We start from the raw sequence: 26,141 nt of genomic DNA on the forward strand, positions 1-26,141 counted from the left end.
CCGGGATCTCTCTTGTGTTCAAACTTCTAAGCTTACAATGCCTGGAGCTCCATCTCATCGCAGCTAGCCGATAATTGTACTACTCTAGTCCTTGTGAGGATTAGATACCCGTTACGTTCGATATTATTTTGAAATACTTTTAAATTTAATAAGTAAGACTTTTGTACTGCATTCAAGATATAATATTTCCTTTCTGAGCGTTTTCAATTACGCCGTACGGCAAGGATATGCGAAGTTGATAGGCTGTGTTGCCTGCAGCGTAGCCTGGCCGTACACAAAACTTCGTTTGAGTAGACGGAGCAGAATCAGTCCCATCATTTATTTTAAACGAAATTTTCATTATACTCCATTAATGGAAGAAACGACTAGTTCAATGATTACAATGGTGAAGTGTTGAATTTTTATTCATATATGTTTTTCTCTCTCAATTCATTCAGCAAACTTGATCTCCATACCATCGGTCACAACGTGCAGTGCCTTGCATGAAGCTTACAATCGACTGCCTCCGTCTTTAGTTTAGCTGTTCAAGACGTTTGTTTGCACGGCTCATTATAGTCGGAACAATCTGTAAACACTTAAATATTTATATCTTTCCGGTATTTCACCCAACTTTCGCGCGTTTTTAGCTGAGTCTCCAGTTCGGATGGACCAGACCTTTTCGAAGAGTGTATGGTTTCTACGGACGCCACAGTAAAACTTGCGTAGATGTGGTTGAGCATGCGCGGTGGTGTGATTACGTTTCGTTTCGTGTGTCAACAAAGCTGACTTCTGGTCCGGACAAGAAGTCATTTTTCACTCCTTTTACTGTTAATCGTTAGGCGGGCTAGGCATGCAAACCATGCGATTCAGTATTAATTATGGTCTACTTTCACATACTGAGGATGTCATTTTAATCAAAAATATGAAAACAATTGTTAAAAGTTACAAATACTGGGGCTTTAAGTATTTTCACTTCATGCACTTTATCCCTTTCACACATGTTCAAATATCTGACCAGAGAACAAACACTAAATAGTCCAGGATGGGAGCTACAGTGTCATTGACGCTATTTTTTTCAACTCTAATACCTTCTCTGTCTATAAATAGACACGAGAAGGTAAAAGTGACTGAAAAATAAAAAAAATTGGCAGAATTACAGTCTTTGTGATGTAAAATTATGGGCTGACATCACGATAATTGTTAATCTGTTCGAAGTACTACTATACTATAATTTTAAAAAAGGAAAGTTCATGCAGAAATGGTAACATATATTGTCTGCAATGTAGTGTTAATTTTGACTTTACATCAAAATATGCCTTTGCTGGATACCAAATATATAGGGCGAAATATTAAAATCAGACATGTTCAGCAAAATCCACACAACAGCATTGATCCTTTTCTAATTTGATTTGATTTCCTTATGTTATCCTTGTATGACAGTCAGTACAATTTGGAACTTAAAAACAACACAGTGAATAAGTATGCTGTAAATGAAATGGTGTGGCTACATCCACATGCAGCAATAGGAGTGCCTTTGTATCTCACCCCTCATTTCCAACCCAGTGTTCTCCCTGAATAAGGTAACAGGGGCGTGGCGCCCTCTTGTAAATTCCGAGCGCCCCCTTGCCAGAAATGAAAAAGATTTATTTTTTTGAAAAATAAAATAATAAAATGTACGGGAAAAAAGTTGACAGTAATTTACAAGCAAAATGCGAGCGTGAGCGTCGATATTGCAGACTGCAAACGTAATTCTCATCGATCTTGCAAATCTTGCGAGTTTGTGATGTCATCCGAGATCATAAGCCCATGTGCAACTCATCGAAGGCAGCCATATTTGCATGGCTCAGTCCGTCCTAGGGACCGTGCATTAGGTAACCGACTTAGCTGAGTAAACATGGCAAGGAGCTGGAGGGTACCCAAGGACAGCAGAGTACACTGAAGTTTGTATAGGAGGTTAGAATTTCGTTTGTGTATTCCTTCCCAAAGCAAAACAACCTAATTTTAGGCTCGGTCGGACGTGTATCAGGATGAGAACACGTGAGTGTTATGGTGATAATTTTGACATCGATGATAAATGTAGACACGCTATGATTTCGTTTTCAAAAAATGTAATCTTCATTGAAATCCGTGAATAAAAGTTCTGGAACACTGTTTCAGATCTCTTTTCCTTTGAGTTTTTTATATGAAAAAAATCTGAAAAAAAAATGCTCCCCAAGCTTTTATGGTCACCGTGATAATTTTGACATCGATGAATAAACGTATGTCTCTCGCTATGTTTTCGTTTCCAAAAAATGTAATCTTCATAATTGAAATCAGTGAACTGTAATAAAAGTTGTGAAACACTGTCTCAGATCTCCTTTCCTTTGAGTTTTTTATACGAAAAAAATCTGAAAAAAATACTCCCCAAGTGCCACCAAATAACACCATTTTAATCTCTGTTTTTCAAAAGCTCCAACAGCAGGAGGGAGGTTGTGGTGCTTCGCACCACGTCTTCGCCCTCTTCTAAAACAATCCTGGGGAGAACACTGCAGCCTGTCCCATCCCTGAAAAAATAGTTTGGTCTTATATTTATAATGTTAATAATTTCTGTATTTGTTAAAATGTGCGCATCTCAAAAACTTTTGATCATAAACATTTTCATTGTTTCTATAGCTGACCAGTCAGTTAACCTGTTTATTTTGAATATTTGCGCATTTTTTCTCAGTATTTGACATTTTCAGAATACCTTCTTATTCAGTTTGTCATTTACTAAAAGTTTAAATGCTCCATTGTGTGGTCAAGCTTTCCACGAGCATCAAATGTGGTACTTCATATAGGAAGGTCTGCCTCTAGAGGGCGGGCATCATGAACAGTGTTTGTTGGTTACCGGTAATTCCTCCACATAAACTTCTGATTGTACTGTAAACATTGAACATGGCCGACGTCCGATTTTCCTGTCTAAAATTTTTCACTCATTTTCGTTCATATGACTCTGAAACTCCAGGAAACGATTGGGAAGAAAGGGTTATCTTGAAATATTGAGGTACTCGCCGATATTTTGCAAAAATAAATGAGAAAAAATGCAAGGAAAATGCCGACAGGCTTACACAATAACCGTTTTCAGACTCAGAGGCATGATCATCTCTGCAGATTATGCAACAGGCCCATATCACGTGAGGCCATGAGGGGATATCCACGCAACTCAGTACCAAACACTAGTGCTCACAGAGTGAGCAAACACCAAGTGAGTACCCTACCCCTAACTTCAGCTCAGTAGTCTGTAATAGATTGTAGTCAACTAAGAAACCTTGGAGAAAGGCTTAACACTGTGGCTATGCCGCTAAGTCCCTTGTGTGCTCAAGCTTTCCACAAGCATCAAATGTGGTACTTCATATAGGACGGTCTGCCTCTTGAGGGCGGGCATCATGAACAGTGTTTGTTAGTTATTTCCTCCACATAAACTTCTGATTGTACTGTTAACATTGAACATGGCCGACGTCCGATTTTCCTGTCTAAAACTTTCACTCATTTTCGTTCAAACAGTGTTTGTTAGTTATTTCCTCCACATAAACTTCTGATTGTACTGTTAACATTGAACATGGCCGACGTCCGATTTTCCTGTCTAAAACTTTCACTCATTTTCGTTCATATGACTCTGAAACTCCAGGAAACGATTGGGAAGAATTAGGGTTATCTTGAAATATTGAGGTACTCGCAGATATTTTGCAAAATTAAATGAGAAAAAATGCTAGGAAAATGCCGACAGGCTTACACAATGACCGTTTTCAGACTCAGAGGCATATGATCATCTGCAGATTATGCAACAGGCCCAGATCACGTGAGGCCACAAGGGGATATCCACGCAACTCAGTACCAAACACTAGCACACACAGAGTGAGCAAATACAAAGTGAGTACCCCAAACGTCAGCTCAGTAGTCTGTAATAGATCGTAGTCAACTAAGAAACCTTGGAGAAAGGCTTAACACTGTGGCTATGCCGCTAAGTCCCTTTTGATTTTTTTCACAGCTCAAAATCGTCCTCCTACACCTCAACCTGAACCATGAACACCCCCACCAGTTTATGATATGACCCATCACAATGGCATGACGTCAACGGATCTTGTCAGACGGAAGTATTGACAAACGGAAGTAGTTGACACCAGCATACTGGTTTTCAACTCTAATACCTTCTCTGTCTATAAATAGACACGAGAAGGTAATAAAAAACTGCGGAATTTGCCATAGCTACAATTAAAAATATCAAAAGTCTGATTTGGTAAAAATGTCATTGCAGGAATGCAAACGAGTGCACATTATTCTTAGAAACTGTTGGTTTAAAAACAGAGCATAATGAACGGGAAGGAACATTAAAACAAATATTCTCTAAAATTTCAGGACAATCGTATGAAGAAAACATACATTTGTCAAAGAAAGTCATATCTAAAAAAGTCTACGCTCCTGTAAGAGCAGAAGTTTAAAAAATGTACAAAGTGACTTGTAGTTATTTGATGAGTATTCTATTCCTACTCTGCCACACAAGTATTTTACAAATTTACACTGAACCCTTTCAAGTCGGTAATTGATAAGGTAATGTTGGTGTGGAGACCAAACCTGGCTGGCGTACTCAAGCTGGCTCCTTACAAGCGTTATGTATAAAGTCTTAAGGGTGCTAACATTGTAAAACTTGCTAGAAGTACGTTTAATAAAACCAAATAATTTAAAAGCTTTGAGAGTGATCGCATTTATGTGAGTGAAGAAATTGAGATTGTGAGTGATAATACACACCAAGATCTTTAACCGATGTCAATCTATCTACAATCTCATCATTAAGTGTGTAGTTGTAAGAAATAGGTACTTTTTTGTTGGTAAAAGAAATTATCATGCACTTTTTACAATTAAGTTTCAATTTCCATACCGCACACCACCTCTCTATATGTTTGAGATCTTGTAATGACCTACAATCCTCAGTATCAAAAACTTGCTTGTATAATTTTGAATCATCTGCATACAATGACATGTAGTTGACAACAGATGAGTTGATGTCATTTATGTACAATTTAAATAAGAGAGGTCCTAATTGGGATCCGTAGGGGACACCAGAGGTAATGTTACACCTAGACGAGAAATGACCATTAATTGTTACCTGCTGAACTCTGAGCTGTTTGAAAGATATGAGCAAAACCAGTTGAAAACATTGCCATTGAAACCATAATGTGAGAGTTTATAAAGCAGGAGCCTGTGGTTAACTGAGTCGAATGCTTTGCTGAAGTCGAGATATACTGAGTCAACTTGACCCCTTTTATTGATAACAGTAGATAAATAGTCGGTGTATGAAACAAGATTAGTAACAGTGGAGCGGCATTTTACAAAACCATGTTGATTGATATCCAGTGAATTCTGTACGTGATTGTAAATGTGAGGTAAAATTGCTTTCTCAAAAACTTTACTGAAGATTGGAAGTAGTGATATTGGACGATAATTGCTGGCCTCATTTCGAGACCCAGGTTTAAAAATAGGAACAACGTTGCCTCTTTTAAACAAAGACGGGAAAACACCAGTTTGAAATGACTTGTTAAAAAGCAGTGTATGGGGCAATGCAAGTTGTTCGGGGCACGCGCGCACAACTCGGATGGGAATCCCATCTGAACCAGAAGCCTTATTAGGATTTAAATCATTTAAAATATCTGTCACTTCTTCAATTGTCAGGATGACATTACTTAAACAATTATTAATAAAATGATTGCATTCAGGAAAATCATCTCCAGTTTCTTCACTAAAAACTGACTTAAAATATGTGTTAAAGGGCTCAGCCATTTCAGATGAGTTTACAGCACTACTGCCATTGTAAGTAAGAGACGTTGGCAGAGATCGGTGTTTACGTCTACTATTTACAAAAGACCAAAAACGTTTACCATTCATTATAATTTGGTCTTGAATGTCACAAAGGTAGGACTCACAAACTTCTACAATTCTTTTTCTGATCAACCACTTGTGGGGGTTCATTCTGAAGCTGTTGGTGTGAGGAAAATTTTAAAAGTCTTAGTTTCTTCAAAAATCGATAATTTAATTTTTCTCTGTATAGAGATAATGGTTACAGCATCGTTACAAAATTTTGGGTATTTTGTTCCATATCAAAACTTGAAGGTGAATCGAGATTTTTATTCTTGAATTTGAAAGAGAATGGTTGAAAGATTCACTAGGGAAATTTTGAGCAAAAGTTGCAATCTTTCACTGTGGACGTGTACATGACGTTTTCAAAAGTACTTCAAAACAGAATGTAGAAACCTTAGGCATTACCATTTATTGTCTGCAAGATGCAACTTTTGTTTTGACAGCTGAATTTCTAGTCTTGTGTAGAATTCAATATGTATCATCAACATACGCCATTGTAAAATTACAATCTGTGTTGACAATTTGAACATTATTTAATTAAATATACTTTGGATTGTGATAAGAAATTTGTATTGATAGATATAGCCAGGATACCTTTTCTTTATTCATTGATGGGACATTATTACATCAAACAGTCTGACTAAAATCAAGACAATGATCCATGGATAATTACTAATTGCTTCCTGTATTCATCAGGAATGTTCAGAAACAAAGTGTTTCCTTCATTTTATCTCTCCTTTGTTTCAAGACATTTTGAAAGAATTACTATCAAGACTTGATGAGTACAATGCTACAGCTGTGTTGCCATGGTTTCCACCTGATGATCCAAGAGCAGATCCCAAACTACATGGCGGAGTTTGGTCACCATGGGTCAATCTGACAACATTGTAACTAGAGCTGTCACAGAGTCTGGTCACCATGGGTCAATCTGACAACATTGTAACTAGAGCTGTCACAGAGTCTCACTGACAACATCGTAACTATAGAGCTGTCACAGAGTCTGGTCACCATGGGTCAATCTAACAACATTGTAACTAGAGCTGTCACAGAGTCTAGTCACCATGGGTCAATCTAACAACATTGTAACTAGAGCTGTCACAGAGTCTGGTCACCATGGGTCAATCTGACAACATTGTAACTAGAGCTGTCACAGAGTCTGGTCACCATGGGTCAATCTGACAACATTGTAACTAGAGCTGTCACAGAGTCTGGTCACCATGGGTCAATCTAACAACATTGTAACTAGAGCTGTCACAGAGTCTGGTCACCATGGGTCAATCTGACAACATTGTAACTAGAGCTGTCACAGAGTCTGGTCACCATGGGTCAATCTGACAACATTGTAACTAGAGCTGTCACAGAGTCTGGTCACCATGGGTCAATCTGACAACATTGTAACTAGAGCTGTCACAAAGTCTGGTCACCATGGGTCAATCTAACAACATCGTAACTAGAGCTGTCACAGAGTCTGGTCACCATGGGTCAATCCATTTCTCGTCAATCTCACAACATTGTAACTATAGCAGTCACAGATACCAAAGTCAGTGACGTAGTAAGCATTTTGTTTCATACATGGTTTGAGTAAGGCAAATGCTCAGTAAAAATTTATCTACAGAGAACAGGGCCGGTTGGATCAGATTGACACAGTTAATTTTGATAATAGAGGTCACTTGGGTTAGCATAGATGGAAATCACTTACAACACACACTGAGATATTCTGTTGAATTCTTGTATTAAAAATAAAACGACAATCATGAAATTTGTCTAAGGACAATACAAATGCTCGAATACGCATGCAAAACGACTTAACCTAGTGAAGCTAACCTGTTACTAGACAGTTACTTCGTATGATGATCAGTGCTGATAAAGTTTTACTGTCCGATCAGCAAGTGTAGGCACTCCGTGTTCTGTTCCAGCTGAGTGTCCGTTATTCAATCAGCCAGTCAAACCTTACTGATACACACAGGACAGCCTTGTACATTATCCACTGGAAACTTCTTTGACATAAAGTAGTTATCCATATGCAGCAGCAGAGCATTCGACAGTTCTATCATACTGTGGTTCACAACCTACGTACAACACCTTTTGCTTCATTGTTTTGGAATGCATCGAGTCTGTATAACACAAAAAAACTCTGTATGGCCACTTCCACGGCGAGTGACTTCCCCGTGAAATGCACAGGCGCTCGAACCGTGATCTGTGAAAATGGAAATGAATAAACTGATTACAAAAACCTATGTAGTGTCTCCTGTCTGTCTATGTGATTACCCATAGAGCGAAGCGCGACTGAGGTTGTGTTTACGTCAGACGCGAACGTTCACCCAGCCTATCTCGCGTTTTGCCAATGGGGTCGCCATTACCACTGTACTGTACAGTGTACCGTACGTAAATAAGCGTACGCAGCATTCGAAAATGAAATTCGCCGAGCAGGTATCTGCGAATAAGAGAACCAATAAAGAACTTAACAACAACGACCAGGAAATGTCTCCTAGCTTGATTACTGTCAAATGTCCCTAATTACAAATATAGCATTCGGCAGTTTCACCTCTATATAAAAAGGTATAAAAAGGTATGAAGGTCCCGGCGACAAAATCAACCTCTCCGTCGTCTGCAAATTTTTTTCCAAGGTAAATTTCTCTGTTAAAACTGCAAAATCTAACTCGGAAATCATATTTCCTCTATCGATCAATAAATTTATTTTATGAGACTTACGGGTAATTCTTCTTAATACCACTGTACAATCCTAAAATCGCCAAAATATCCTGGATAAACAAATGTCAAATCACCCAAAATACGGTTGCGGACAATTCACCTTTGACCCGACGAGCAGACATGCCAAACCTTGCTGATGATTGGCTTACGCGTCTCACGTGATGACTATGATGACGTCAGACGACAACTTTCTCAGCGATACAGAAACCTCACTCTTACCGGTAGAAAATATCGACGATGTCAAATTACGTTCACTGGTAAGAATTTATAGGTATTTTCTTAAAATGCAAACATTATTGTATTCATTTATTCCTTTTTTGAGGGAAATAATCGTGTTTTAGTTTCCGTCCCGGGGGTTGCACTCACGTAGAAACTCTGCCAGTTCGACGAAAGGCTTCCATGCGATTTGATTACGCCTGTAACCATGTTAATCGACACAAGTGCCATGTAACAAATGTATTTTTCAACACATGTACATCCTGATTCTAAAGTACGAATTTGAAATATATGTGTTTGATGATGTGTTTCAGTAAGTTTTTGTTCATTTTATATAAAATTTTGACTTTCTGACTTTATTTAAAAACAAACTAATATACGGTAGGCCTATTTGCCCCTCTAGGATTCTTTCTCAGTTGGAAGAACAATCAGATGGCAAACTACTTTGTCAATCTGTATATGAAAAGTATGTTGATGATCGAAGAACAGAGGATGAGTCAATCTCATTTCAGGTAGGTTAGCAGCTATCTGCAGGCGTCACATCGTTTACGTTGATGCCAGCAGCACACTGTCAAATAAATGTATTGTTACGTTGTTGACTTATGTTAGGTAGTTTAGCATAATCGACGAATTAGTTAGACTTGCGGATGTACGTCTGAGAATATATGTGACCAATCTTTTTGTTACAGTTATTTTTATCATTTAAAGATGGACCTCTTCAATACAAGATGAAATGTAGTGGTTGGATTGAATTATAGATTGATGCTATATAGTTGTTATGTAACATAGTTAACTTCAGTGACTGATGATGCCATGCAGCTCTAAATAAGTTGCTTTATTCTATTTTAGGCCTAAATATATATCTGTCGTGTTTTGTTTGATCTATTGCAGATGTTCAGCAACGTCGTTACGAAACTAATGCCCAACGTTATGAAAAAGCAAATCAGTTTTGAGATGAAAAATAACGTTACCACGTCAGGTAAGTATACGACAAGTGTATATAATTTCTTTGATAATGATTCCATGGTCTTGACATTATCGTTGTTTTGAATACCACTTTGTGTATTTAAAGCATTTAATAATTAAAGTGACTTAACTCTTAACTCGAATACGATTTTAAGTAAGCTTACAGTTTCTATTTGTTCAGTTTTCTTCATAGGGATTGGCTGGAGAAAAATCGCAAATGGATCACATATAATTTCCCTCTCTGAAGCAACTACACTCTTGGCTGCTGAGGGATTTTTATATGATCAAGTGTCTTCGGCTTTTACAAGAGTGTTCGTCGATGCAGATGACCCTCTTTTGCAATCACATTTGTATGTGATAAAACCTAAAGATGTTGGTACCTTTGATGTTGAAGTTGACGGAAACAGAGTATCCTTAAAGAACAACGGTTTACCTAATGAGCTTCCCTTAACTAAGGAAAATTTGCGAATAGTCACACGATACTTCCAAGTCGTGCGACTATGCCATGGAGTACTCAAACATCACAAGGACATAAAAGTTGCAAAACATCTCATAATCGAAACCAAGACATGTGAAGAGGGTATAAGACGCCAGATCGTTCGTGACTATCGTTGCTATAGGTTACTCCCATTGACAAGCTACGGTAATAGTTGTCGGCAATGTCAGAAGACATATTCATATGTTGCGACGAACAAAGTCCCCGAAGATATTTCAAAGGAGGTAATTTACACAACTGTCTTAATTTTTTTGCATATTTAAAATTTGTAATTTCTAGTGCATTTTCTCCTAAATATTGTTGGTGTGTTCCGAAGTATCGAAAACATACACGTAAAGTTAATATACATGACAAGTTATGCCGTTATTTGTAAACAGTGTCAGAAAATGGATTTCTATGCAACATCGATCTAAGAAGACAGTATTCAGAGAGATTGTTGATAAGCTTATGCTATAATATTTAAACAGGGCACCTAATTGAGTGAAGCATGATAACAAACACATTCTGGGTCTAATATAATTTCTCAAAAACTGTCTGTCACATTTTGTTGGAATTTGGTACATGTACTTAGCTTTGATAGCCCCTTTAGTTTATGTAATTTTAATTTGCATTAAGGATGTCCGGTGACTTTTATATAGACATTTTCTGACCAAATTAGTTTACATTATCAATCTGAGTATTTCATCTTGTAAACAATTTTTGAACTTTATTTTTGTTGCATATAATAACACAGTAGGTACAGGTCAATCGTTTGCGAGGTTCGAATTTAAAATAACACAGATGCCGTGTACATCGTGCTGGATTTCCTGGTATGATAACAACGTTAGGCATTTTCACAAGTAATGGCGGATGATCTAACATGCAGATACAGATACTGATACGACAAATTCGGTCGTAACAGGAAACTAAAGGTATGAAACCAAGGTAAGGCAAATCATTGAAAATGTGTAATTTATTTCAATCTTACCTGAAGTATATAGACTTCTATTCCTCTTCACAATTGAAGCACTTATATGGAAGGTCGCAATCTCGCTCATGTATTTTATATTGTGCAAGTGTCAGTCCGGAACATTCCATGTGTAACCATCCCTGGCACGAATTACACTGGATCCAGGGCTCTCCTGCTATGTAGTCATCGTCGCACATACAACATGTGTCTGAATCTTCTACTCGTCTTTTCTTTGATGTTGATTTTCCCTTACGCTTTCCTTTCCCTTTGCCGCCAATTTTACGCTTTTCAGTTTCTCGTACAAGGTTTTTTTTTTTTGATCAGTATTGTTGATTGAGTTTTCGGTCGAGGAATCCTTGCGCTTTTGGATCTCTGTGCGGTGGGCACTTGTTGTTTTCTTGCCTAATTTAACCACAAGGTGCTTCCGGAATTGATTGCTTGCAACCCTGAGAAATCTGCATATTATATCGGTATATAAATAGGTAGTGTCAGATGAACATCCATGAGGAAACAACTTACTCCATGTGTTTTTGAGTTCAGTGTCTTCTAAAAGTTGTCTTTCGGTTCTAGTGATCACGGATCCACCATACAAATGAAAAGTTTCGAGGTTTTCCAATTCAGTTCTTTTTCTTTCTATCAACTTGAAAAATTCAAAACATGCGTCAGATATGTGAGTGAGAGATCGCCTGGCATTCTGTCTCCTAAGTGTTTCTTCTAAGGAAGATTTATCACTTGTCTTCTCTATTATGTCCACTTCTGTTACATTTAACGATTCTAAAAGTTCAAGCTGGTTCTTCGAGGTCATATATTTCTGTCGATTTCTGTTGTATAAATTGTGTTTGACCGCTTTCGTTACCGCGTGTTTCGTTTTAGCAAGACATCGACCCCCTAAATAACGTAGTTTCGACAAGCCGTGATCGGATGTATCACTACAGCGATTTTGGGGTACTTGCTCTTGTTTTCTTGTAATATTCTGTGCGTAATCTCTTAACACGGCCGCTTTGATGGCGTCTGCCAAATACACACATGTACCATATTCGTCTGAGTCTGGCTCGTGACCTAAAAGGACACACATCACATCGCGGCATTCTATTGATGACACGAACCGGTTGTATGATCTGCACATCGCAGTCAGTTCTTTCGTACTTGCTTGATGCTTTGGATTTAATACATCTTGAATATGAGATGCGATCATATCACAGAATGAATTTGTTTGAGGAAACTTGTCTGAATTGAGAAATATTTCTAAAATCTCATTCCGTTTCATTTGTCTTTTTGTATTTGTTGGCATTTCTTTCGTGAGATTAGTTATTATTTCACGATAATTTAATTCAATTTTGTTGTTTTCAGGATCGTTTGGACGCGTGGGTGTCGTCGCTGTTAGTTCCAGACTCGAAGATGTAGAACCTGGTGCTTTGTCTTCAACCTCTTTGGAAATCACTGATCCTTGGAGAACGAGAAACAAAAATCTCTTATAACAATACGAGTAAAGTTGGGCTTTTCAAACGAGACGTTTGATGCGCTTCTTCAAATTAACTGAATTTGTATAATTGATATTGTAATATATTCTATTTGAAATTACCTTGACTTGCAAGACGGTCGAACTCCAACTCATCTTCACTACCATCGCTACTATCATCGTCAACATCACCACCATCATCATAATCATCATTGACGGCTCCTACCATTTCAGCGTTCAAAGGTATAACACTCACGGCCTGTCCATCGCTATCACATGTATCTAATTCGCCTGTGATAAAAATATAAAAATCCAATAAATACAAATTATTGTTAAGCAATTATTTAGTTCGTTTCTATTGGTTTCTCTGAGTATGTAACTATCTTCCTTTATGCCTCTGTGAAATAGACTAATCTTAGGGCTGGTGCTGGAGATTTAAAAGTTTGACGATATAATTGATTCAATTTTTAACGTCTTCCTCTAGGCTTTGCCCTTTTTATCATGGAAACTACCGGGTCACATGACCAGAATTCAAGATGTCATTATACGGTCAAAATCATGTAACTTACGGAAACAATATTAATTAAAATTGTTTTTATCAAGTCCGACGATTTTACGTACTTTGATAATGACAGCAATATTTATCTTCTCTCAACTGCAATTCCGGTCGTCTGTAATATTCATCAACAGCCTGACTCTGTGGGAGACATTTTGACTTGTCGTAATGTACTATCCGCACATTCTCAATAGATTTCACTCTGCCTATGCCTACACTTAATTGTCCTGGTTGAAAGATCTTCTTGGCATCCAGTTCAACACAGTTAATCGTTTGGCCTAAAAAATTAAAATATACTGGGTTTGAAGGGGCATATGGAATCAAAGTTGGAATTTAATGAAATATAACCATTATTAAGAGGGAATATTTGAAACGAATTTAACCCATTGGGACTGGATCTAAGAATCATATTAATCCAATATAATATCACACAAAATTGGTACTTAAATATTTTCAGGCACTTTTCATCACGCTCTCCCCGCTAGACAAACACTTTACTATTGTTTCTAGCGAGCAATTTTCATTGACTTTACTTTAAGTGTAATTTTTTTCCTCCAAAATAACATGAAAATCATTTATCAGCCTAGTCATTCGACACTATGCGGAGTCGTCATCCAACCCCATCAGCCCCCAACGTGAGTTTGTAACCTGAGACTTACATAGGTTAACTTGGGCAAAAAAAAACCAACCCAAACTGGCCATATCCAGTAAATACTCAACTAAATTCTTACAGAGACAAATAAAACAACTGGACACTCACCCTGAGCTTTGTGAAAGGTCAATGCATATGCCAAAGTCAGAGGTATTTGTGACCTACTGGCAACAACGCTTCTCTTTTCAGGGACGTAGTATGTAAAAGTCGTTCTCTCAACCTAAAAGAGATATTAGCATTTTTAGTCAACAATAACAGTGCAATGTGACACTTCCCGTCATTACCTTTACTCGTTCCAATTGCACAACAGACCCCAACTTAGAGTTCTTCCAATTTGAAAGGTAACGCTAGATTTTTATTTTTTCATTTTTTTTCATTTTGTTTATCATTTGAATCTCCTTAATCTACTCCAAAAAGAATGTTGAAATACACACAATTTAGCCTGTCAACATAGCGTCTACATGTGTAACAATGCAGTTCATACGTGTACAGACTGTGTTTACAAGCTGAATAATGTGTACATCAACATACTTTGAGGAGGAGAACAAGCATTTATGGTTGTCATTAACAACAACAAAAAAAAAACGTAGTCTGTGGGCCAAACCCTGAAAAGGGCTCTAGAAATAGCATTTCGTTGCATAGGGTCTTTGAGATACTTGGTATGAGCTTCAAATATTTGTTTATAGTGTGTGTATAAAGGAAAAGATACTTAACCCAAAGAATACGGTCACAAGGGAGATTTTTGACCAAAAAATATGCTTTTTCACATATTTTCTCCAAAACAAGGAAGATCCATGCAAGTGTGTTATCCTTCACATGTATTGATTTTTTTCTGAATGTTGTTTACTGGATATTAACAAAAAATTCTTGGAAATTTGAAATATTGACAAGAAATCAAAATTTTTACCAATAACTTGAAATTTCAGTGTTTTTTCCCCAAATTGTAGATATCAGCACAGGTGCATTGCCTTTATCTCAATCACCAATATTTTGTACTGCAATATCAAATCTACTCACTGGCAATGTAAATCTAGACGACACAATTTAGAATATTGTACCAAAAACTATTTATTTATAGGTTTTTACCCCAAAATTAAGATATATGTGCCAATGTATTGTGTACAATGTAACTGAAAGAGATATTTGAATTGTGTATTTAAAATTGTTGGCAGGTGATTTTCTTTTCAGAATTTTACACATAAACATGTAGTTTCGACCAAAAATTGATTTTTCTTTCACAATTAAGATGGTCATGCCAATGCATTCTATGTGATGTTCATTGCTGGAGTTCCGTACCGGGTCTACAGAACTAAAAATCAGTTCTTTTCCTGTGCAAAAACATGAAATGCTCATTACTTTTTCTTATGACAATTCATTTCCTTTTCACTTGTCAGATAATGACCTTAGAATTTAACCATGTAACCAGTTTACATTAATTGAGACAGTAATTAATATCAAATGTGGTTATATTTTTCAAAGGCATCTATCAGTTCATTCATTGTCACTGTCAATGTCTGAAGCGCTGTCATCTCCTGGTTCACTTTCCTCATCGTTCTGTGAGTTTGAACATGAAACACATTGACATAACTCTGTGCATAGCAGGTCCACCTCTCTACAAGAACATCTTGACGAGCATCCAGACTTTTTGCATTTACAGCTTACAAAATTGATGACAGAATCTGGTGCAGGGGGAAGTGTCATCCACTGGATTGATACATCTGAGTCTTGCACTATCCATCCATGTCCATGTGGGCTTGGTGCATCCATTTTGGCCTGCAAACATCGCCTGTAAATTGCTGTTTGGTAGTTTGCACGCTGTGTATGCAATTTCAGACTATCTCTGTTAGGAGGGAGGGCTCCATCATTTTGTGAACCAAGACGAAAGCAATTGTATCTTGCTTCATTTACATCACTGCACCTAATTTGGCCATACACATCACACACAAATGATTCTATTTGTGTGAACAGTTCATCAGAAAGTATCCATGCTGCCCCAAGTTGTTGGAATGTACTTGTATAGTTATCATTGGCCAGCAACATATTTGCCATCTTCTTCTTGCCCTTGCCTTTGAAAGCACTTACACTGTCACAACCTGAGAATACATGAAGACCAACAAGAGCTTCTGCAGTTCTGTCTCCCAATGCCTCTACTACCTTGTTGATGTGTATTATCTGACCATTTTTGCTGGTTTGATGTAATATCAGCTGGCCTTGTAATTGATGTGCACAGCTCACGGCTAACATGAAGACATCTGTATCAGGACTGCGAACGACAATGTTGTCTACCTCCCCAACACGTGATGCATGTTGAGCATGGAGTAGTAGTCTTGTGTCAGCCTCTTCATGGTCACACTGCAATTCTGGTATTTCAGTTACATCCATGACACCATTTGCTGAACGCAATCTGTAGCAAAGCTCACCCTTGGTAACATACATGGTGATACCCTGCAGGCACTCTGATTCATATTCTTTCCATGATTCAAACAGAAAGAATAGGAGAGATTCTTTATTCTTACCAGAGGCAAGGAACTTTTTTAATTGCCTTGGCATGTTCAGGGATGGACGTGTGATACGAATCTCATTGAAGGTACCAGTGGTGGCTCGACGTTTTCTTTCTGCATTCTTTATGGATGGTTCTCTGTACTGATCAATGACAAGGTCTATTCTTGTGGCGCCATACTTTGACGCGATTGCTCTCATATGCTGGCTGCGAATTCTCCAAAAGTAGCTTGCACTTTACTTTGCGTCTGTATATTAAGGCCATGGCATTGACTAGAACAGCACACTTTCCTTCGAGATTATGGTCCACAACTGCATCTGGAAAGGTGGATTGAAGATGATGAGCCAGGACAGCCTTGTTTGTCTTCGTCATTGTTTCATCAAAGTTGGCTAACATTGCTGGGACATGGCCAAGGGGATAAGTCATGACCTCACGAAGATCAAGGTGTCGCACCTGTGCAATGACCAGCATCCTCCCAAGAAGATTACGGTTTTCTTTCAGTGATAGCGAACTCATGGTAACTTTGGACTTTGCTTTCTTGGCAAGATCAGCGAATGTCTTACCCTCAGGACAGACATTTTGTCAAACAAATCCTTTGATCCATGTGTTAAACGCTCCTTATAAATTGTTGGTAAGCCTCTTCACCTTTGAAATATGCAGTGGTGAGGTCTGTTGTGATTTCTTCACCAGCCAATGTACCAGCCGTAAGATGAACAAGCAGGTCATCACTATCACCAATAAATGGTGACCCCATCGACAGCAATGTTGATATCACCTCTTGTACATCAGATTCATCTCTCTTCATCCTGGCTTGTGTCAGGTCTTTGTGATCTGACTGCTTGTCTGTCTTACCAGCTTGGTGAAGCAACCTGATGCAATAGCTGAACGTGCTGGATGACTGAGAATCCATCGGTTGAGAGCACCTTTGTTTCGTGTGAAACCAACCAGTCCACCTTTTGTCTTTGACTCACGATTGAAAGTTTGTTCAATAATTTGATCACATGGAGTCATTGAAAATGGATGGTCATCAGATCGCTGCACGGCAAACTCACCTTCACAAATTTCTCATATACGTTTGGGTGTGTTTGAGGCAAAGCTGACATTTCTTGTAGATACACCGGAAGATAGCGTGAATAGTTAACTCTACCATACGCAAAGTACCATAGTAACATCTTTCTTAGTGTGGATAGATGTAAATGCCAGTTACCCTCACGTGTTGCGCGAATGAAGAGGAGTAGAAGCTGTACCATTTCCAAATAGGAATTCCAGAAAGCATAATTGATGTTACTTTCATAGCACTTCTGTACATGGTCTGCGTATTTCTGTTGTAATAGCTTAATATCTTCTGTCTCCACTTCATCGATGAGCGAATTGGGGAAGCTTTCACGAAGTTGGATAAGGCTAGTGATCACTCTTAAATGTTCCTCTTCAGTCAAGCTGTCAAGGAATTCATTGAAGCGGACACGGTGCATGGCCTCTGCAACCAGTTTATGGCAGCGAACACTTCTGTTGTAATGGTGGCCACTCATAACACCATTGGCAGAGCCTTGGGCTAAAATACCGGATTCTATCATTATATCTTCTAACCCAGCATCTCTGAAGCGCTTTCCTATTGTAGACAGAAATGACAGAGCTGTGTGAAACTCTCCAAGACGTAGAATAGACGTTGTGTATACTCTTCATTCTGCCAGCGTATCTCTTGTGCTTTTGAGTAAATTGCTTGATCCATGGTGACAACAATACTTTGCAGGCTGAGCTTATTGGCGATGTCAACACTTCTGCTGAGTATTGTGTTTACGGTAGACTTGTCTGTTGGACTGGCATCAATCACCGGCAGGTAACCAATTTTGCTGACAGGTGGGGTGACACTGCCTGACAGTTTCTGATTAAATCCAGTCCATGAGGGTAAAAGGTTGCACTCCTCTCCCTCAACCTAAAAAGTAAGAAATAAAAGTAACACACTATGACTGGGATGTTAAAACATAAAAAATTATTTATTCATAGAACTTGACATGTTATCTGAAATACACAACATACAATGTATACTAACCTGCACTGTCTTGCATAACCAGAATGCCAAGTCTTTCTTCAATGGAATTTTTTGTTCTCTGCCCTGATTCTGGAAAATTTCATCCACATTAAAGCCTACAGGTAGATTGAAAAATTAAGCTTTACTCTAGGGCAGTGTAACATTATAGTGGCGTAACAATATTGTCAAACTGCAACAATTCTTTTCCAATATATATATAGTGCTGTTTATATAATGTTTGGGAAATGAAAATACAAATATCAGTGTATTATCAGTAATATTATGTTGTTTAACACAGGGGAGATTTAATATGTAAATAAAGGGGATATTAACAGGATATAGGAGTATGGATGGGCATGTGTAAAATGTCTTTGTATTAATTGTTTAAAAACCTTTTTTAATTGTTTAATGAAAGAAAGGGGTTTTTAAAAACACATTTGATGTATAATATTGTGCATGTAAAACTTTGAGATGTAAATGAGTTGTGCATTTATTTGTGCTACTTACAACGATAATGTTTGACCGTGCCTGCATCGAAGACAATTAGTGACTGTGATGAGCATATAGTTCATAATGTACAACCTGACAGTGCAGGGCCATGGCGTGGTCTGCCATGGTATTCAATAATATTGGTGGGTGGAACTTGAAGTGTCCTTTGCTTTGACTTGGTGACTGCTACTGATATCGAAGGGTTGCTGTCATTGTCATCTGTGTCATCTCCAAGATTTCTCTGAATTACAATTCCATTTGTATTGTGAGTTGTTCCTTTCCCTAAAACAGAAATTGTGTCAGAAGATGTTGTTTACACTAATGATCTACTTGGGAAAATAAAGACAACACCAACAGTAAAAGATTTTCAATTTCATAAATAAATGCAGAACTCATGTGATATTTGAGACCTGAGTAATCAGCTGTACTTACCACTGAGTGTCTCTTCACCAAAATCATTATTATCCCATACCAATGTTGTAAAGACTTCTTGACAAAAACCTGGTGGCAAACCATCACCATGGAGTTGTTGGATAGCTAGTGCTGTGTCATGCTCTAATACTTTTGAGTGTGAAACACAGTGCCCTAAACCATTGAGCAATCCTATCAATGATGAAGATCCAGTCACATGACGAACTGCCATACCAAGTGACAAGTGTTTAGGGGTGAGTTTCCGTCCTTGAGAAGACAAGAACATCATGTCCTGACAGATTGATAACAATTTGTTCTCAACATCAGCTTGGACATCAACACGATCTTGTGAGTGAAAGTCCTGTGATAGGCCAGTACACCATGCCAGGAAATTAAAAAGTTTGGTGGGTACAATATCTCTACTTCTTTGGATTGTTAGATCTTCTGCCCGAGGAGGCCATGCTGCAACACCTTGAGCTTTCTCTAGAGTGGCATGAATATTCATGGCAGAGTGAATCATCTCAAGCATTTCATGCTGCTGACTGTTAGAGTGTGCTGCAAATGACTGTGACTCTGCTTCATCTTCTTCGCTTTCAGAATCTGTATGAGTAATGTTCAGGATCCGGCCTCCTGAATCTGATTCTTTGTGAGCCATTACCAGTTCACATTTTTGCATGTGAGGTCGAAGAAACTTGATTTTATCACCAAATCGTTGTTTGAGTCTTTTTTTTAAATACATGTTTTTGTATGATGATGCATCAATATCTTCAATGTCATTGATCATTTTAATGAAGATATTTTTCAACACGTTGATTGGAACAACTTCATCATTATCTATTAGTCTCCTCTGCACTACTTCATCACAAAATTTTTTGAAGGATGGTGCGTACATGATACCACTTTCTTCCTCTGTTTTCTTCTGGTATGAATAAGTGACACATCTGACATAACTTTGATAGCATGATTTGTGATACTTCACTTCAATACTGACCAAGTCTTGACCTCTCAACTGCAGTAGAAGTTTCTCGTCTTTCCTAAATTCGGCAGCTTTAAGTAATGTATGTCCGTCGGTTTCACAGGCGACAAGTCCTTTCATTTGACCTCTTTCTTGAAAAAGGGTCAACCCTTCGTTTCTCACCCTTGCATAATATACACATCGGTGGCAGTACGTGAATACTTCTCCGCTTGGCTGACGAAATGGAACTTGAACTAGGGTTTGACCTTAAGTATCGCTTTACAGGAGACACTTGTTGTTCACTCTCATCATTCAGTTCCGTCGGTTCACTTGTGGCAAGCGTTTTACGTAGCTTACCTTTCTCTCTGCGTTTCTCTGCCTGTGCCAGCCGACGTTTACCAGTGAAACGCTGATAGCACCCAAGGTGAAAGCCGGACTGATCTCGTGCTTCAGGATCCAACTGGAGTGCAATTTCCCGCTCCAAGCCATCAGAGCTTTTCCAAATCTCAGCGCATTCGATTAATTTTGCCCAAGAGTGGTCAGTAAAAGCCTTGATCGGCTCGTCTTGTATGTCAGCGACGTGACACACACATTCCATGCTTGTGGAGGTGGCCATTTTGAAAGGATATGTATCGGACGACGTGATTGGCTCATTGATGCCTCCACCAATGAAAACGCTTGTTACCCACAAGCTTTAACGTCGATGATGACCTTTGACACCTATTAGCATATATTATATATTTTTAACTTTTCCGCCAAATTTCACGCAATCGGACAACTGATTTGGGTTAAGTATCGTTTTTCTATTTCTTTATGGTGGGAATTCATCATTTCAGCTGATTTTATTTAAACTTGAGTGTCCAGTGATCTTTTTGAAACGATAGCCCGGGTCGTCCACAGACTAAAAAAAAAAAACGAAAAAAAACCCCATCACATCACAGGCGACCCAAGTATTACTGAGTTTTTCACACTGTTTTCTCTATCATTTTCTCTTCTTTCTTCATGCTCTGAATGATCGGAATAAATAAAATAAATGGTTTATATAACCTAACCTAACCTAACCTGTGACTCTTTATTTATTTTACACTCCATTACAAGGACGTATATCTCTCATACACACATGCTGTAATTAATTAGTCAACACAACTAATTATACTAATCCGTGGACTTATCAGGGATTTTACGGGTTGGTCAACATCGCGAAAGATAGGAATGGTTACTAACTCCTTTTTCATTAACATCACTATCTTTCCGATGTTGACCAACCTCTGTTGTCCACGGATTAGCATAATTAGTTGTGTTGACTAATTAATTACAGCATGTGTGTATGAGAGATATACGTCCTTGTAATGGAGTGTAAAATAAATAAAGAGTCACAGGTTAGGTTAGGTTAGGTTATATAAACCATTTATTTTATTTATTTCGATCATTCAGAGCATGAAGAAAGAAGAGAAAATGATAGAGAAAACAGTGTGAAAAACTCAGTAATACTTGGGTCGCCTGTGATCACATGACAACTTTTCCCCACACAGACTTAGACGGGGTGGCTGTGACCAATCTTGATTGAAATTGGTCTCAGCCACCCCGTCTATTAAAATTCATGAGTTTACTTTTCTTGTTTACATACATACTTATATCAGATGGAAATCCGCGGATTTGCGATTACATCAGGTTGACAACCCCCCATACAAGAGCAATGAATGTAAAAAGTGTGAAAGAGGCTCCCACCTAACTATCCAAAATGTTTTTGTGTCGAGTTTGTGTTTGATTCGTTTCAAAAATGTGTTCCTACATTCTTATCCGATTGTTTGTGTTAACAAAAATGTTTGTTTCGCCTCGGATATTTGTAGGGAAGTTTGGATCAGTGTGTACGGTAATGTTTTGTTTGTGTGGGGAAAGCTTATGGCGAGACGCAGCCAGACCTATTGTGTTACAGAGTTGATAGAGTGGCCCTTTGACGCTTGCGTTTCGAAACCCGAGTGTGGTTTCTCATCAGTCGCAGTGTATATTCTTTCCTTGGTTTGTGTTTGTGAAAAATTATTTCAATGCATTTTAGTGGTCTTGCTCTTCGAGTAGCGAGGCAAGTATCTTAATGTTTGGGTCTCGTTGTGAGTCCGTTTGGTGGTTCAGTTTGTTTGTTCTATGTTTCTTTACTTCAGTAAATTTTGTTTTGAATAGTGTGTCTTTTAGAATTTTGCCGAGGTTTGTGTATTTTTAGGCAATAAGTACAACTGCGGGGTACGGATTTTATGTTGTCTGGATCAAGATACTTACAAGTATCATGATCGATGTGTTTGTTCTCGTACATTTTGTTCAATAGTTCGTGTACTTTGTTTACTGTTTGTTCTGTGTCGTCACTGGCTAGTTGTGTATATAATACTTAGTGATGCGTGGCCTTTCGCATTCGTGTACGTAATCTTTTGTGTTGACAAAGACAAAACTCGACCCTTGTCGAAGGGTTTTTATGGTAATTGGTCTCTTCTACCTCCATGGTCTACTGTTTGCAAGCTGGTTTATCGCGATTCTTTGGGCACGCGACATGTTTTGTTTCCTTGTTTGAAAGGGTATCTCTAGAAGTGCGAGTTTAGCAGCTTCAGATAGCTTTCAGGTTTTTGTATTTTGCTGTTCGTGGAGTCCAATTTGACTTTTCTTTGAATTGGTGTTGTTGCGATTGTTCGTGTCTCATGATGTCTCCGGTGTTCGGCTTAATTGCTAATGAAACTTTTAATGTTAATTGTTTTCCAAGTCAACTATCCAAGCATTTTAAGAGGGGTGATCAAAAAGGCCAGAATAGCCAATTTTGACCAACCGGGTTCAAGAACCCGGGAAAGGTGTTTAAAGTGTGCGATAGATGTGTTTACGACATAAACATTACGAACAGTAGGATTAAGATAGGTATGAATAATCCAAACTGCCCAGTTTCTGTGTGAGGAAAAGTTGGAATGAAAAATAAGCATTACCGACACTTTAATTTATGTTTGTTTTATTGTTTTCAACTGATCACGTACTTACCTTGAAAAGACGGTCATTGTTAAAATACACAAGAACGTGGTCTTCAGCCATCACCTTTACGATACCACGGAGACCATTTACGATGCCGGGAGCAATGTTTTTCAGGAGAATGACAGGAGAACCAACCTTTAAACATACAATACGCGGCACATGTAGGCTCTTCAAATAAATTTTATGTCCTGTAAAAAATATATTATAAACACATGGTAAAATGAGTTTTAGTGTGAAATATCTTTTGATTCCATGGGTCGACTAAAATGACAATCGGTCTTAAGGGTCAATGAGCAGCAACTCCGCAAAATATGTGCAGCCTCAATGTACCTCAAATTTCCTCAGATATTCATTGCCATCTGAAAATTGAACGATATAAACATTAACTATGCCTCAATAACGTTTGCTTGTGGCAGAATAGACAAAAAATTTAATAGATTTTCATTCATTTTAAATTTCCTGCCATTTTCAAAATCTTGTCATGTTGATGAAAAACTCAGAAATTTTTTGTCAAAATGGGGTGAATCCCTTTCCCATCATTTCAATTAGTTGCACCATCTTGTATTAGTAAGGATTCAAGTGAGTAAATGCACCATTTACGCTTTTATCATGTACTGGTATAGAGGCAGCCATATTTGGGCGCGGCACCCGTTTATTATTTGTCTTACCGAAATATCCCCATGTAGTCCCATTCAGTGGATAATTATACTTGAGTAAACATCTCTGAGTACGTACATTTCTATGAACTAATTTTAATCAAAATATAAAGTCATGAAAATAATGCCAAAAGTTGCAGCTCATGTGCCTTGAATTCACTTATCGATTGGTTGTATGGTTTTACCGTCTATTGCAAATATTTTGTTGGTGGTGTTAGAATGGTACGTAATGCCGCTTACAATTCTCTATCGTCGTTAATCTTCGAATTCAAAACTATTGGGTGCTACATCAGTGACTCACCTTCATCCTTGGATGTATATATTTTCCAGTCTCCTGGCATATCATGCAACCTTTCCGCATTGAACATATCTACCTCGAGATTAGTTGAAAAAAGGTGCATTGGAGAGGAATTAACAGGAAATGGCCTTGACAATTCTCGGAGAAGTCCATCAGTTTCATCAGTAATGACACCAACGGCCGTTTCCCGTATAACTTCGATGAAGCGCTTGTCAAACTGTCGATGGACTTTTGTTAAGTTGATATGGTGGAATTTCTGAAATAATGCTGATTTAAAGCAAAATTCACCATCATCACCATACCGAGGATTAGGCACAGGTGGAAGTTGATAAAAATCCCCACATGCTGTGACTTGGATCCCACCAAAGAAATCTGGTTTTTTCCTAACTTTCCTGCAGAGTTCTTCAAATTGCTCAAATATTTTCTTGCTTATCTATGGAATAAAATTTTAGATGTCATGATTAGAGGATTGTATATATCGTCAAAATTCAAGTACAATGTTTAATGCCTATTTACATATAAGCTTAAGTTCTTTTCGTGTATGGTGATTCTCAATCATATTACTAGAATCAATCAATTAATCAACGTGGTCCGTCGATGACCCGGTTCGTCAGTCAATTAATCGATCACCCAACCAACCAACCAATAAAAGTAACGACTTAAACATTCTATTGAATGAAATTGAAATAATCAACCTTTTAAAATATACTATGTTTTAATCAAAAACTCCCCGAAGGGCTCATAACTCAATATAGAATAACTAACCATCGAAATTTCATCTATTATGACCATGTCAGCTTGCAATATCCTCTCTCGCGGGTCTTTAAAGGCAGGGTCTGACGTTAGTAGCGCGACAAGTTCCTGTGTCATATATCTTCCATCCTTCATTGCATTATAAAAAACAACAAAGAAAGATAAGAAAAAACAAGCGATACTAGTATTTTTTCTAATTTATATTACATGCACAGCAGACAAATGATATTTTATAATCAATTTTGCATTACCTCTATTATTTGTGTATTTCTTATATTATACGCTCTTTTCGCTATCGCTTGTGCAAGCAATAACCGTATAAACAAAATACACATTAATCGATAAAACTAATTTAAATAACAATTGTCAATCCAGTAAAGGTAGGTATCGATAGAACTAATTTAAATAACTATAGCCACCCCCGCAAGGGCCTCGATAAAACTTATTTAAATAACAATAGCTAACTCCCGCCAGGGCAAGGCGCGGGCGATCGCGCCACACCACTTACTACGATTGATCGTCTGCTACCTTTGTGTTGCACACACTGCTGCAAAGCGATCATGATTCGATAAACTGTTGTGTATAGGTGTTGTTTTAGAAATTTTACTCACAATTTCTTCTCAATCATGTATTCATTTTAACGAACTTTGAAATAGAATACTGCCATGTTTGTTATTTTTCATATATTTGAACATTTCGATGTGCTTTTCTTCCAGTTCTTCCCGCCAACCACGGTTAAGCTTACCATCCCCCAACTCGCTTCGCTCGTTTTGTCTATGAAAAAACAGACTTACAGTGCCCGGCAATTGAACATTACTGGATTTATTTATACTTTGCATATACAATTTCGAAACTTAGCCTTAGATTCGGACTATCATGAATCAGTCCAGTAGATAATACTGAACAAATGACACGACGGGAAAGTAAATATTGTGTTTGAAGAGACCAAACTCTCTCTTTCTAAAAGGTCAGCGTAGGCCTACCTGTAAGCCGGCCCATGAATGGAGGGTTGTGGCTGCCTTATCGCCGTATTGTAGGGTAGCAATTCCTGTTGAAGCAGTAACGAATATTTTTTTCTCCTTTGCAATACCATACCTCTTCACAATATCTTTAACAAGGGTTGTCTTTCCTGTCCCTGCTTGTCCGGTTACAAGAATGTTGTGTCCGTTTTCAATCAAATGATAAATGTCC

The 26,141-nt window shown here is 38.0% G+C and overlaps 3 protein-coding genes across 5 annotated transcripts in view; all 3 read right to left on the reverse strand.

The window, feature by feature from the left end:
- Positions 1 to 26,141, reverse strand: part of LOC139141248 (titin homolog) — a 172,942-nt gene that overhangs the window by 65,434 nt on the left and 81,367 nt on the right. The gene's annotated exons all lie outside the window — the stretch shown is intronic.
- On the reverse strand, positions 11,286 to 12,933 carry LOC139141197 (uncharacterized). Its single transcript, XM_070710824.1, has 2 exons — positions 12,772 to 12,933; positions 11,286 to 12,635 (listed from the first exon to the last, which is right to left on the reverse strand). Exons 1-2 carry the CDS (start codon positions 12,875 to 12,877, stop codon positions 11,407 to 11,409), a joined length of 1,335 nt encoding a protein of 444 aa, XP_070566925.1. The 5' UTR covers positions 12,878 to 12,933; the 3' UTR covers positions 11,286 to 11,406.
- On the reverse strand, positions 17,421 to 20,905 carry LOC139141186 (uncharacterized). Its single transcript, XM_070710813.1, has 4 exons — positions 19,307 to 20,905; positions 18,968 to 19,156; positions 18,407 to 18,501; positions 17,421 to 18,289 (listed from the first exon to the last, which is right to left on the reverse strand). Exons 1-4 carry the CDS (start codon positions 20,379 to 20,381, stop codon positions 17,966 to 17,968), a joined length of 1,683 nt encoding a protein of 560 aa, XP_070566914.1. The 5' UTR covers positions 20,382 to 20,905; the 3' UTR covers positions 17,421 to 17,965.

Source organism: Ptychodera flava, chromosome 1 (genome assembly GCF_041260155.1).
Source record: "Ptychodera flava strain L36383 chromosome 1, AS_Pfla_20210202, whole genome shotgun sequence".
Lineage (NCBI taxonomy): Eukaryota > Metazoa > Hemichordata > Enteropneusta > Ptychoderidae > Ptychodera > Ptychodera flava.

What these genes read in the sequence shown, in the direction of transcription:
- LOC139141197 (XM_070710824.1), bottom strand. Translation starts at nt 12,877, where the DNA reads ATGGTAGGAGCCGTCAATGATGATTATGATGATGGTGGTGATGTTGAC. An exon ending in CGACCGTCTTGCAAGTCAAG is followed by an intron (nt 12,636 to 12,771) that starts GTAATTTCAAAT and finishes TCGTTCTCCAAG; the next exon opens with GATCAGTGATTTCCAAAGAG.
- LOC139141186 (XM_070710813.1), bottom strand. Translation starts at nt 20,381, where the DNA reads ATGAAAGGACTTGTCGCCTGTGAAACCGACGGACATACATTACTTAAA. An exon ending in TGGTGAAGAGACACTCAGTG is followed by an intron (nt 19,157 to 19,306) that starts GTAAGTACAGCT and finishes TTTCTGTTTTAG; the next exon opens with GGAAAGGAACAACTCACAAT. An exon ending in GGTTATGCAAGACAGTGCAG is followed by an intron (nt 18,290 to 18,406) that starts GTTAGTATACAT and finishes CTTACTTTTTAG; the next exon opens with GTTGAGGGAGAGGAGTGCAA.